General features: G+C 42.6%; 1 protein-coding gene across 1 annotated transcript in view; it reads left to right on the top strand.

Moving 5' to 3' along the window:
- Positions 1-14,188, top strand: part of Antxr1 (ANTXR cell adhesion molecule 1) — a 200,913-nt gene that overhangs the window by 113,591 nt on the left and 73,134 nt on the right. The window contains exons 13-14 of the mRNA XM_090336766.1: positions 3,536-3,631; positions 14,089-14,130. Coding sequence (XP_090192892.1) covers positions 3,536-3,631; positions 14,089-14,130 — 138 coding nt within the window. The remainder of the gene's footprint in view (positions 1-3,535; positions 3,632-14,088; positions 14,131-14,188) is intronic.

Genomic DNA, 14,188 nt, shown 5'->3' with positions numbered 1-14,188 from the left:
CAAAAGTCTGTCTAGTTCTCTACTGTATATTGATATTTAGTCAACAGGTAACACAGAGCCATCCTCACATTAGGTATAAATCACTCTCCTCAAGCTTGTTGATTAGAACTCCAAGCCAAGAATCGAAAGGAAGGGCACACTGTGCCTTGTGACTGGCTTCACACAGCACCGTGGCTTACCCTGACCACACTAGGCAATGTGAGGAAACCTTTCTCCCAGAGCATGCAAAGAAAATACCAAGCCTCCATCCCTAATAGAGCTGTGTGGCCTGCTAGCTAAACCTGTGCGCCAAACTGCCCACATTTAGATTCTGCCTTCTCTGTGTGACTGTGGGGAAGTTTCACCACTTCTCTTCATCTCCATATTTTTACCTGTAAGATGGAATATTAAAATTATTCATTAATGTGAATAGGAATAAATGGGCCAGCAGATGGATAGCATGTTAATACACTGAAAAAAAACTATTATCTTTGTATTGTCAGTGCTCAGTAAATATCAACCCAACTAAGCAGTTATCAACATTGTTGTCATCATAATCTCTATCATGATCGTCATCATTCTTCCAGAATGTGAGCTTTTTAAAAAGATAGAGGGGCAAGGAGTGTAGCCTAGTGGTAGAGTGCTCAACTAGCATGCATGAAGCCATGGGTTTGATTCCTTGGCACCACATACACAGAAAAAGCCAGAAGTGGCACTGTGGCTCAAGTGGCAGAGCCTTGAGCACAGGTATCCAAGGACAGTGTCCAGGTCCTGAGTTCAAGCCCCAGGACTGGCAAAAAAAAAGATAGAAAATAATTTATTCATTCTCTTCTACATAAAACAGGCTGGGCTACAGCTGTTGAGCAACACACACCCCTGCATGGGAGTTAGCTGTTTGAACAGCCTACTCAGCAGACAACACATGGTATCCCTCTTATATAGCTGAGGTCTTCTCAGTGAGCATAGATAGACGCAATAAGTAATTGCTGGATGAATTAATGAAGCTACCTCAGAGGTTGTATGTACCTTATGAAGCATAGCATCAGGTCTAAGTTTCTGGAAAATCAAGTTCATGCCCTTTGTTTGATGGCAACTCTTCTGAAAGGAGCATTGAGATGGTTTTCTGAAAGATCTCAGAAATCAGCCTAGTACTCTATCCCTGTGCTGACTCAAGATCATGAGAAAGTTTCCACTCTCTGCCCCATGTTTAACTCCACAAGGGATTCCCTTGGTGTATGTAGTGTGCGTGGTCCCCCTCCTGCATCCCTTCCTCACCTCTGCAGGTGGAATCGACTTCTCAAGGTCAGATCAAAAGTGGCAGAGGGAGGGGGCTGGGGGAGGGGGAGGGAGATGGGGACAAAAGCATGAGGAAGATATCTATGTGTGAGAAGTAATGCACCTACTACCTGGTGAATATAAACCCCTCTATACATTACTCTGACAATTTTTTAAAAGGTGGCTAGGGAATAGCTAGTTAGCCATTATCTTACCCAGATCTGGGGTGAAAGGGTCTACTGTCCTTGTGAGCCATGCTTTACCCTGGTTGCACAGGAAACCTTTTCCCTCCCCTAAAGATGGGAAAGCATGCCTGCACAGCTTAAGAGCCCTTTTGCTTCAGTTTATCCAAGTTGAAAATACAATCTCGGGAAGGGGGAAATCATGTAGAATATGAACTATTGCAGTCTGTAGTCATTACTGTGAAGCTGCTGCTATTTTATATGCCTCTTGGTGACAAGAGACACTTATCATTCCATGTGCAGACAGGTTTATGATCTGAAATGCTCACTGTATTTACTGTCATGAGGAACTAGAGGAAGAGAAAGTTACAGCTCAGTGTTGGATGAGATCTTGAAAATCAGGACACTGGGCCCCTGACACTTCCTCGTTTACTCTTTGCATCCTCCCAGACAGGCAGTAAGATTTCTTCCCACCATGTAAATAGCCTAGAGCATAGAGACCAAGCAGCCAGGAGGCTTATCCATGACTAACTGTGTTATGTTGACTAACAATACATTACACTCTTGCATATGACAGCAGTCCAGCAGTCTGCTGTGCCGTCACAGCCCTGTGTTGTCTCTGCTGTCTCCCCTCCCCTGACCTCAGGCTGCCCAGCCGTGTACCTACCCTGTGAACCATGGCCCCCTGGAGAGCTATCCAACATTGTCAACCAAAGTTTCTTGTTGGGAGCTAGTGGTGTTTAATTCCCTGATTTTTTAGTCGAAGAGGTTCCAGGGAAGTCTGCCTTTAAACAGCTTCTATTAACCTCTGCTGAGCACTAAGCTGGGGAGTGAATCTCCACTCAGCTCTACCATGAGTCTACCGTCCTATCCCAGACACCCTTCTTTATCTGCAGATAGGAAGGAACAACTAATACTGGAGAAATAGGTAGTATTGTGAACTGTTTCCACAGAAAATACTGAAGATTGTGGGTGTCATATCAAGAGAGCTACAAGCTTCTATTCTCCTGAGCCCATCTGAGCTCTGATCTACCGAGCTAGATACTCTGGAATTCTGACTGCCAAGTGGAGATCTCCATGTGCAGTGTGTGTGTGTGTGTTTGTGTGTGTGTTTGTGGGTGTGTGAGTGTACGTGTGCGCACACACTAGTAATGGAGCTTAAACTCGGGGCTTGATGCTGTCGCTGAGCTGTTTTACTCAAGACTAGAGGCTACCACTTGAGACATATATCTACTTCTGGCTTTTTAATGGGTTAATTGGAGATAAGAATCTCACAGACTTTTCTATCTAGGATGGCTTTGAACTCTGCTCCTCATATCTTAGCCTCCTGAGTAGCTAGGATTATAGGTATGAGCCCCCAGAGAGCAGTAACCCCCCTACCCCACCCCACCCCAACCTCGAGAGAAATAAAAACTCCCTAGCAGTGGGAGAAGTGGTCTAGACTCATGATCTCCTAGATGCTGCTTAGGATGCTGATTTCATGTGAGACTTCTTTACCAAATCCTAACAACCCCCGAGGCCATAGCAACTATGGGCTGGACTAAGCATGTTTGGAAGAGGCGACATGGGTGTTGAATGTCTTGATCATCAACTCACAAAGCCACGTGATCTGCTTGCTGGCTGACTCAGCTTCCCCACCCTCACCTGGAAGGCTCAGTGGTGGCTGTCCTGACCTCACACTATCATGAGCAGGCTCTAGTCTGCATCCACAGCACAGGAGTCTGTTATATACACCCATGTGATCAGGATTGGGGAAGAAGGCAGAATTATCCCAGAGGGTAGCCAGAACATCAGACCCAGTGAACTGCAAGGTGTCACTAAGCAGAAATAAAGCTCCAGAGGCTCAAGTACCATCTCAGTACCTGCTCAACTTCCTTATAGGGTTGGTTGAAATGGTTATCAAGGAGTCCAGAAAAGGCAAGTCCATTTCTCTTGGAGATCAGCTTAAATGAGTGTGTGATAGGGCCACAATCCCAATGTGTGTTGGCACACTGCTCCTGTCTAGACCTCAAATCTGCCATTGCTGGTGGGAGTTGGGAGGGAAGACTGTGTGTGGTCAGTCCAGGCCTGATTGACTCGTTCTTCTCTTGACTCTGCAGTCAGACGGTTCCATCCTGGCCATTGCCTTGCTGATCCTGTTTCTGCTCCTAGCCCTGGCACTGCTATGGTGGTTCTGGCCGCTCTGCTGTACTGTGGTGAGTACCTAGCCGCAGACCATACAAGAGGGAATGACATGAAGTCTCCGGGATTACAGTTGTAGAGAAAAGGACCCAAAAGTATGGCAGTAGGGGACATACTATACATTTTTTAAATACAATTAATACAAATTCAGGGCTGGAAGTTTGGCATAGTGGTAGAGTGCTTGCCTAGCATGCACAAAGATCCAGGTTTGATTCCTCTGTACCACATACGTAGAAAAAGCCAAAAGTGGTGCTGTGGCTCAAGTGGTAGAGCTCTAGCCTTGAGAAAGCCCAAGGACAGTGCTCAGGCCTTGAGTTCAAGCCTCAGGACTGGCAAAAGCAACAAAAATACAAATTCAGCATAAATTTGCCTTGGACACTGGCACTTTGAAGCATGAGCCGTCATGAGCAGTATAGGATGCTCTAGATCCAAAATAAAAGTGTTATTTAACATAGAATACACATATAGTAGACATGTATAAGTATGGTGCACATGTTATCCACTCAAGCACACAACACACTTGTTGAATTCCGCTAATTGGCACTCTTCTAAGAGCAGTCTGGCCTTAGCTACCATTCTATCCATCTGACAGAGTACATCAGGTCTACACCTTCAACCATAAAGAGAGACACCACCATTATTTCATCAATGTTAGTTAACATTTATAGGACACACTCTGTGTCCCCTTAGTGGTGAGTCATCCCTGGTCTAAGTACTCTGGCTACATGATGAGGAAGACCTGGGGTCACCACAAAACCCCAACAAATAGCCTGGATTCCAGAATAACTTACCCACTAATCATCTTTTGCTCCCAAAGGAAATGTGTCTGTTCATTAGTTTCTATTCTTTGGCCCCTAGACTAGAAAAATCTCAAACAAAGTAGTGCCAAATAAAGAGTAAAATCATGTGCTTATGTTCTGTAAAGCCCAGGTGAATTTCAAATGCCCACTGCTAGACTGCACAGATCTCCTGTTCCCTATGTTTCAGCTCTCCCAGAGCGGAGCTCATGATGGGGAAATAAGTAGTGAGCTTTATTATATTTCAAGAATTCCAGCAGTTCACACAAAAGCCAGGAATTTGTGTCTGAGATAGAACAGAGCTGGACCAGGACTACAAATACAAAGAGCACTGAATTGGAAAGGAGGGGAAGATGGTTTTCAGTTGCAAGAGGTGGCAAAAGTACAAGATGAGAAACCCAACCATGATGGAGACTGTGTGGCAGGGACTTATGGAAAGGTTGATCCAAGGCAGAACACCACAGGTGTGTCTAGGCTTAGCCCCAGGACAGGAGCAATTCTCAGTCAAATAGTATCATCTCCACTGTCCTCATTTAGCAAGATGATGAATCAATCTCCTCATGGCAGCCCCAAGAGTTAAGTGTACTTTTAAAAACTTAAGGTTTTTTATGTTCAGGGGTAAAAATCCCCATAATTCAGCTAGACTACATTCTATGTTGATTCAAAACAAGCACATTTTTCAAGTTCACAATTCTGAAGGAAAATTAAAGAAATACAAATAAAATGTTTTGCCATAGACTCTTAAAAAAGAGATGGATGGGGTGGTGGCAATAAATACCAGGGCATCTGTTATGATCTTGTTCATTGGAACCTTGGATTGTCATAAATAGTAACCTCTGGATGGAGCAGCTAGGAATAATAGAATAGCCAAGGAAAACTCCATCCATTGCTTGATGAGTGTCTACTTCTTTGCTGGTATAGTAAAAGCCCTGACCTTCTAAGTAAAGATAAATAAATTTAAATGAATTCATACATGGAGTTGTTAGAAAGCACATGGGAAATGTTATTCATTATTATTAACAGTGTTAGTATTAAAAAGTATTTCATCATAGTCGGAGATCTACTGTTGGACTGTATGGCAATAGATTTATACTGCTGGAAAACATTTCTCAAAATAAACATTTCATTATGGGATGCTGCATTGCCCAAGGCAGGATTGCTTTTGCAATATCCCAAATATTTGTCAATGAATGTATCTGGTTAAGTATCTGTTTCTTTGGAAAACAGTCACCGTTTCTTAATGGGAAGTCCCAAAGGACTTCCTGAGGGAAGATTGTGCAGATTCATTTTTCTGTTTCTGATGCCTATTAAAACAGTCTCCATCCCCTTCTGCTGGAAGCTGGCCTGGACTCCAGTGCTTGATGTATCCCCAAAACTCTGTTGATCACTTGCTTCTGTGACAAGTGATGATGTTCTGATGGGACAGGATAAAGTCACATGTAGTCTGAATGAAGTAAACAGGAGGGAAGGCAAACATGAGTTTCCCCACAGGGCCTTGTTCAGAAGATTCTGGAAAGCTTCTCTAGCCTAAGTAGCAGCATTTCTCACTGCGGTCCTCTCTCTGAGGGTGTCTTTGTAAACATGCTCTCCAAATTTCCCTCTATCACTCCCCCTAATGTGGAAGATGCCCCCAAACCTGATTGCAAAGAAACATTTCAATGGTGGGAAAACAATCAATAGAGTAAGAGGGACCGGCAAATTGTGCAAACTATGTGACAACTGCACCTCCACCCTAGGAGCCATATTGGCAGTGTGTGGCAATCCTCTGGTCCCTACTTCACCCCAGCCAAGCCAAGGGTAGCCCTTCAGTGTCTGGAGAGTAGCTGGCAGTAGAGTAGGCACTCAGAAGCTACTTCACTCACCATAAAGAGCAATCTTACAGAGCTACAGTTGGAACTGCCATCTCAGCATCCTCTTACTTCTTCCTTGTTGTGTCTAGAAAGAGAAGTCCAAGGGTCAGGAGTTTGGCCTAGTGGTAGAGTGCTTGCCTAGCATGCATGAAGACCCAGGTTCGATTCCTTGGTACCACATACACAGAAAAGGCCGGAAGTGGTGCTGTGGCTCAAGTGGTAGAGCTCTAACCTTGAGAAAGCCCAAACATAATGCTCAGGCCCTGAGTTTAAGCCCCAGGACTGGCAAAAAAAAAAGAGAAGTCCACTGGGAGAGGGAAACTGGAAATGATTTTTCATCTCATTTGGCCTTTCTCAAGGAATTTCTCTCAATCCTTGCCATTTACCTGGAGACCTCTCTCCTTCCTCTGACCCTTTCCTTTTCTTATAGCTTTGAAAACAATGGAGGCTACCCAGTGTTATCACTTCTACTTCAGTACTTTCCCATGTGTGTCCTCCAACATGGGGATCTGGTCAGACCAGATGGACCATCTAGTGTTGTGCCTCAAACTTCTCTCCACCACGTGGTCCCCCGGGCCCTCCTCCCAGCTCTTCCATCTTCACCCTTTCTGTTCACTCTTCATCAATGCTGTCTTCCAAGCTTCCCAAACTGGAGACTATAGAGTGACCAGCAGTGTCCTCTGTCACACCTTGCCTCATCTCACTTCAAAGTGTCTTCAGTTTGTCATCTTCTCACACCTCACCTTATCAGTTCTCCTCAGGAGTAGAGTATGCTTGGAGATGGTTCTCCCATTCATTTATCTACTCAAGGAATTTAGAAATTCCCTGAGTAGCAATTTTATCTAGGCAATCTATTAGGCTCTAAAGACCTAAGGCCTTCGCTTTATCAACTTCATTGAACAGATGCAGACACAGACAATTATAACAGTATTAACAATGCCACAGTGAAACAGGCACAATGCTAAATGAGCCCATCCCCACAGAGGAAACATGAGAGCTAAGACTAGAGAAGTTGGGCCAATAGTTGAAACTTTATTTTAGAGCCATTGAACAGTCAGGAGCATAGAGTGAATTAGACCACAATCGGGTTGCTTTTTTACAACTTATTTATTTTTTATTTTGCAGTACTAGCTTTTGAACTTGTGCATTTTTTCTGGTTGTATGCAGTTCCTGTAGCATGTAAACCATGCTTCTAACATTTTGTTTCTTAAGATATTTTTAAGTGTTTATATTAATATTTCATAGCTTGTACATACAATGGGCAATTTTTATTTATATCGAATATTATATAACAAAAGATATAGCTGTTCCTTTAAATCCTAAAAACATGCCCATTTATTCAAAGGTTATTAATGTATCAGGAATCCAAAGAGAAAAATCTTGCTATATTTTGCAAGATGGAAGAGTTCTGTTATTTGTTGCACAACAGTGTAAACAGAGATAATACTATTGAATTGCACACTTAAAATGTTAAGATCATAAACTTTAGATTTTGTGGAATTTAATACAATTAAAAAGAAAAGAAAGATCTCTTTATAAAGTTGCACTCTAATTCTACCACCAAACCATTTAGGTCAAATTGACTCATTATATTTCAGTTCAAATAAAAGCAAATGTTTTTATTTGGTTTATCAGGAGAGTGCACGCATTCAAATTTTTTTTCTGTGTATACAGATTCTCTTCTCTTTGGTTCTCAAAAGCCTTGTAAATATTTTTCAAGTCATTATATAAAGGCTCATGTTCATTCACTATTAAATGCCAATGATAGTTAAATAATAAGCCCCTTGGACATCTCCAATGACAAATTTTAAGGGGCAGAAATTAATGAAAAACTTAATATGCCTTAAATTGAAATCAAAATAAAGCCTTCAAATAATGCTCTCCACACCTTTCCATATTACATTTCATTTGTGGGGTCAGACACCCAAGGCTAACATCACCAAAGAGATTTGCTGTTTGTTTAATTAAAACATGACTTCTGCAAGCAACTCCTAATCCTGGCAGGCATCTTGGACCTAAGCTCATCTACTTCTTGATCCTCTTCCAGCCTCCACCCATTCCCATCTGGATGCTTCTCACTGTAGTGCTTACAAGCTTGATTATCCCTAGCACAGATTACTCTATCCACTGTGACCTGCCTTCCCTTCCTGAGCTCTGTGCCCCACACCCAACACCCCACACCCAGTCCTTCCTCACCTCTACCTTCTCTTGAGAACTTCTCCTCCTTGATGAGCTGGCCTCATTATTTGTCTTATAGCACTCATCTTGTCCTTGTGCTTGCAGATAAAATGGAAAAGGGCTGGCTGTCATTGGAGATAACATCTCCCTACATTCGTTTTCACTTCCATTTTCTGTGTGGGGAAAAAAAAAAGAAAATGAGAACTGAATATGGTCCAAGGCTGATCCCTCATGTTCTTACCTTCTCTAAGTGAATCTCTCCCTCCTTTTCAAGATTCCCTGGCCTTATGTGAATAGGAAATTTCAGAACAAGAGATGTGTAGACAGTAAGTCTGAAAGATATAGCACTAAACCAAGTTGAAGAACTATCTTTCGGGGACGGGGTGCTTTTTCCTTCAATAAGGTTGTTTGCATCGGGAATCTCCAAACTTATTGTGACCTTGGCACTCTTCCCTCGGCCCTATTCCTCACAAGCACCTATTGCCCTGCTGACCTCTGGAAGCACACTGGCATTCTACTAAAAATATTTAGGAAACACAAACATAGAGAAAGTGGAAGTAACTAAAGAATGAGTTCCTGGATTATGAGACGGGGTCTCCTTTCTGCCCTCCTTGGAAGCTCTATCAAACTTCATGAGCTTGAAAGTATCTTGAGCATCCTCAGTACACATCTCTGTGTGCCCTGTTCAGGTCCCACTGGCTGCTATTGGCTGAGATCAACTCATGTGTAGTACAGGCAGAAGCCAGAGGCTCCTCTTCCAAGCCTCAAGGTTGTGAACTTTTAACAGAATTCTACTAACACTGGCATATCATCTAACAGTGGCTCTGCACCTTCATTCTTCTAAATTACCATGTCGGTCACTTAGGCCTTCTCAATCCATGTCATTCAGCCATGACTGTCACTTTAGGGAGTGATCCATGTGGCCATTTAAATTATCCCATCTTCTGGGAAATGAGATAAATGGCCCAAAAGTATTTGACATTTGAGCTCCAAATGAAGAAGGAGGAGAAAGAGGAGGAAGTAGGGGAGGACAAGAAGGCTGGGAAGGAGGGGAAAGAGGAGAGGAGGAAAGTAGCTAAGCACATTTCTTTGAAAATTTCCTGTGCTACAGTCCAACGCCCTTGGCATAAGCCTTTGCCTTGTTTTCACGGTAGAAAAGCTGTAGTGGGCCAGCAATAATCAGCACCTCAAGCAGTCGTGGAGTTTCCATAAAACTTAATCAGTTTGCATCCTGGAAAGAGTCATTGGTCTTCTGGCCATTAGCATTTCAACTTTCCATATCAGGTTGCCATTTTCCGTTGGTTTCTTGACTTTATTAGAGTTACCTGTTATAAGATTGAGGAATCAGCGTCCAAGGATAGAATACAAAAAAAAACAAGAACCCCTCTTTTTCTATGTTCTTAAAACCCTTCAAAGATTGCTTTTCAAACATGAAATAACATTTTTCCTCCACACAATTCTTTCAATGCTCTCCTCATGAAGAACCTTCTAGTAGCAGCTGTGTTGGTGAAGAGATCAAGCCAGAAGTCTAGTATGAGCAATGTTTTAAATTAAAGACTCCAAAAGGCCTTTGCCATCTAAAAACACCATTTGTTTTAACTATCCCTTAGTGTAGGCCGGAAATAATGATTTATGAACAATCAGCTCTTTTTGATTACACAGCAAAACAAGAACACAAAAAAATTCCTGAATAAATATGGTAAGAGTTGTTTTCATACAGAACTAGACTCATAAGAAAGTAAGGGACATTTTCATGGCCAGAGTCAAAAAGAACCAAGGAATCAGCTGGTCAGCTGACGGTGTCTAAAGCAGTGTCTGTCTGGGAGAGATTTTCTGATCTCAATAACCTAGAGGTATGCTTTAGTAACCTTTTGTTTAAGTCTTAGAATTGAGTCTTCAGCCTAAAATTAGGTCCTTGAGTGAGTGGCTGGGTTTTATGTATATGTTGCTCAAAAGTCATGAGCATAACAACTGTTCAGCATTTTCGAGTTCAAATTTAAACTACTTGGAATAATGGAACATCCCTATAATCCCAGCATTCACAAGGCAGAGGCAGGAAGACCCAAAGTTCAAGGACAGTCCAGGATATACAAATGAGACCCTGCAGAATACAAATAAAAGTGTAAGAGAAACTCTGAATCCTCTGGGGGTTGGTCCCTCAACTCAGGCCTCACAGGATTCCAGAGATAAGTTCTAGAGGATTTCCTGGTTGATTTCTTCCCTGGCTCAGCTGCTGCCCTTTGGCTCCTTGTGAGGGAAAGTCATTGGAAGAGTTGCGTGCAGAAGAAATGTGTGAAGAAGGCTATGAACTCACCGTCCAAAATGATTTAAAATCTAATTTATTGCTCAGACTCCTTGGAGTTTTACTAAACACATGAAAAACTCAAAAGGGTAAAAACTGGCCGGAGAAGTCCCGTTCTGTCAATTGCATTGCCTTTACTCTCTCCAGAGTTACTGATACTCATTTAAGAGCATATGCATCCAAGATTCCCTGAGTGCACCACTTTGCCTGGAATGAAAAATGTGTGTCTAGGAATATCATTGCATTTTGGGTTGGAAGCCATAAAAGGTATCATAGGATTATATATTCAGAACAGAGCATTGAAAACTGCAATCCTAGTTACTCAGGAGTCTGAGATCTAAGGATCAAGGTTGGAAGCCAGCTCAAGCAAGGAAGTCCATGAAAGTCTTATCTCCAATTAACCACCAAAAATCAGAGATGGTGGAATGCTACCCTTGAGTGAAAAGGCTAAGGGACAGTACCCAAAGCCCTGAGTTCAAACCCTATTACCAGCACAAAGTAAAAACAAAAACTATCCAGGCACCAAAAGGAATAACGTTCTCTATTAAAAATTCCACTATTAAATACCTTAAATTCTTAACTAAATATTATATTAAATAATACTAGGATGCTTTCTGGATGTTAGAAGATGAGCCATGCACAGTCCTTGTGGACAGGAATGTAGTACAGGCCTGTCACTTTACAGCAGAGACAGTGGGAAGGAAGGACATTGTTAGGGTGAAGTGTCACCACAGCAGAGGTGCAAAGCTGTGACTCACTATCCTGTTATTCTTTCTGCAGTAGCTTAAAATGAAAAATTGGCTTTTGTTGTTTTGACTCTTTTCATTATCAAACAAGAAGAAGAGGGAGGGAGGGAGGAAGGAAGGGAGGGGAAAAAAGAAGAAGAATTAAAGAAAGGGACAAAATTAAGGAGGGACGAAGGGAAGGGCAGTCTGTATGTGCTCGTGGACACTCCATCCAGCTTCACCACTTGGAATAACCATGTCATGACTTCATATTTTGCCTCTCTGGATCCCACCCTTAAAGACGACCCTACTGAGGCCCCATAGCTTCTTTCTCAGGGCTGGCTGGTGGTGTTTGGACGCTGAGGAGTAGGAAAATCTCTGTCAACATTCCTGAAAGACCACCTAACCAGGTGGGAAGGGTCTACGTCCTGTCTACCCAGACAGGATAACATTGTTTTCAGAAGCTGGAGTACCCCACTTACAATGTGCCAGTGTCGAATCTAGATGACCAACTAATTCTCCTTTAGTTAGTACTTAACAAGTCATGTGAGTTACCTTTTGAGTTCTCCTCGGGGTCTGGCACACTGTTGATCTAAAACATCCAATAAATACCTAATGAATTAAACCAAGCGGCATCCCCACAAGTGAGTTGGTCTGAGTGGTAAACTGTCTTCACAGTGAGGAAAAGGAAGGTCTGGGGCTTACATCTGGTAGCTGTGCTAGGCTTCTGTACAGGAAAGGAGTTGTTATTAGCACTGTCAAGAGAAAACTGCTACTCTGCCCAGAACCTCTTCATAGACAGACTTTCCATGCCCCAAAGCTCTGTCAGCTGTCGTGTTTCAAGCATTTGGGTCTTCTTCTCACTCCCCTGCCTTTCTTTCAAATCACCCCCCACACACAGATCCTCATCCCTTCCTCCACTTTCCAAGCATTTCCTGTTTTAAAAACAATTCACTGCCCTAGGGATGATGGGAAATCAACACTGGACAGTGATGGTTCTCCCCAGTGGTTTCCTTAAGGAATTCTAAGCCAAGGTTGAGTGGGTGAGCAAAAGCATGGCTCCCACAGTGTCCAGGAAGTGGAGGAAGATGAAATGATAGTTCAAAATCCCAGGAGTCCTTTATCTCTGCCTCTACACTTAATTGAATACTGGACTTTCAGATAGTTGGAATTTCACTCCACTGGCTGAAGTTGGTAGCCTGCCCCATTGTACAGAGATGGCATATGGATCATGCCATCATAGATAATGGCATTCACTGGGAACCTACTGAAGTTTCAGAATTATATAATCCAAAGGAGATATGAATTTAATGTGGATATGTGAGAAAGAGCTGGATACCATGTGAGTACCTTGGCTATAGCTAGGGATGAGCTCCCTGAATTGAAAATTAAATGGATCTTGGGCAGTCCCCGAACACTCGTCTACAAAGTAGGCAGCCCCATGCTGAGACATGGAGCTATCTGTGATAAGCTCACGACCCTCTAAAGAAAAGTGCTGCTTTAAAGGAGCCAAAATTCTGACAGAGTTCAGAGTGAGGGTCAGGAGTCCCAAGGGATATATTGGGGCCCAGTAGACAATACCCAGAACTGCATGTAAGAGAACGTAACTCGAGCTAACTTCAAGAGCATTCCTTTATTGAATGGGATGGACAGATTGAGGATAAGCATGCCACCCAGCGATCTTCGTTCCTTATTCCTCTCCCCTGGGTCATGTATCCCCTCATGGGGAAGGGGCTCTCACTTACAAGCCTGTTCTAACTGTCCATGAACCTCTTGATCTTGATGCTGGGACCATTGCTGAGTACCTTCTTATAAAGTTGTTGTGAAATCTTTATGTCTCAAAATGCCAGTGATCTGAGAGAGATTCTTGGCCATTCTTCTTCACTGCCTGGGGTCAGGATTTCCAGCCTAACCATAACACCCTCTCTCTTTGAGAATTGTGCTCAGTGACAGAGGATTTCTGGGTACCAAGACCTGGTCCATACTCTGCTCATTTCTGCAATACAGTCTTAACTTCCATTGTGTAGTCATCCTTTGTTGGTTGCATAGATGGTTGGATAGATGGGTAAGTGATTTAATGTATAGTCAACTAGATGACTGAATGAATATATTTGCAAGATGACTACCTAAAGTAAGTAAAAAATAAAAATATTAATTTGGGAATACGTGTCTATTCAAAAGTCCACAGTGGAAAAAAATAATGATCAGCTGGTAGGACAAAGGGTAAACAAATGTATCACTGGTACTCACTAGACACTATGTTGAAAATGAACTATACAACTTATGGATAGGGGTGGGATGGAAAAACTGGAAGAAAGTGAGGGGAAAGGTGATATTGCCCCAAAAGAAATGTATTCTTTGTACCTGACTTTTGTAACTGTAACCCCTCTGTGCATCACCTTCATAATAACAACAAAAGCTTGAAGAAAATATAACTATCAGTGTGCATCATATTCTAAGTCACTGAGCTACTCTGTCCAGGTTGTCGGCCCTGCGTGGGCCATTCTCGAGGTAATTATGATCACACGAACAAAGACCAATACAACTATGAAGAGAAGGCTTTTAGAAAGCAGATGGCTGAAGATTTCCATTGATTTGTCCTTTTCCTTTTCTGTACAGATTATTAAAGAAGTCCCTCCACCACCTGTAGAAGAGAGTGAGGTAAGTAACCTATTGGGCAGGGTGGCAGAATGTCAAGGGAGCTAGTTGTATACTTAGC

The sequence above is a fragment of the Megascapheus bottae genome, chromosome 7 (assembly GCF_031878675.1).
Source record: "Megascapheus bottae isolate mThoBot1 chromosome 7, mThoBot2.hap1, whole genome shotgun sequence".
In the NCBI taxonomy this organism is placed as follows: domain Eukaryota; kingdom Metazoa; phylum Chordata; class Mammalia; order Rodentia; family Geomyidae; genus Megascapheus; species Megascapheus bottae.
Note: the sequence above shows the minus strand (reverse complement) of the source record. Positions and strands in the feature narration are given on the sequence as shown.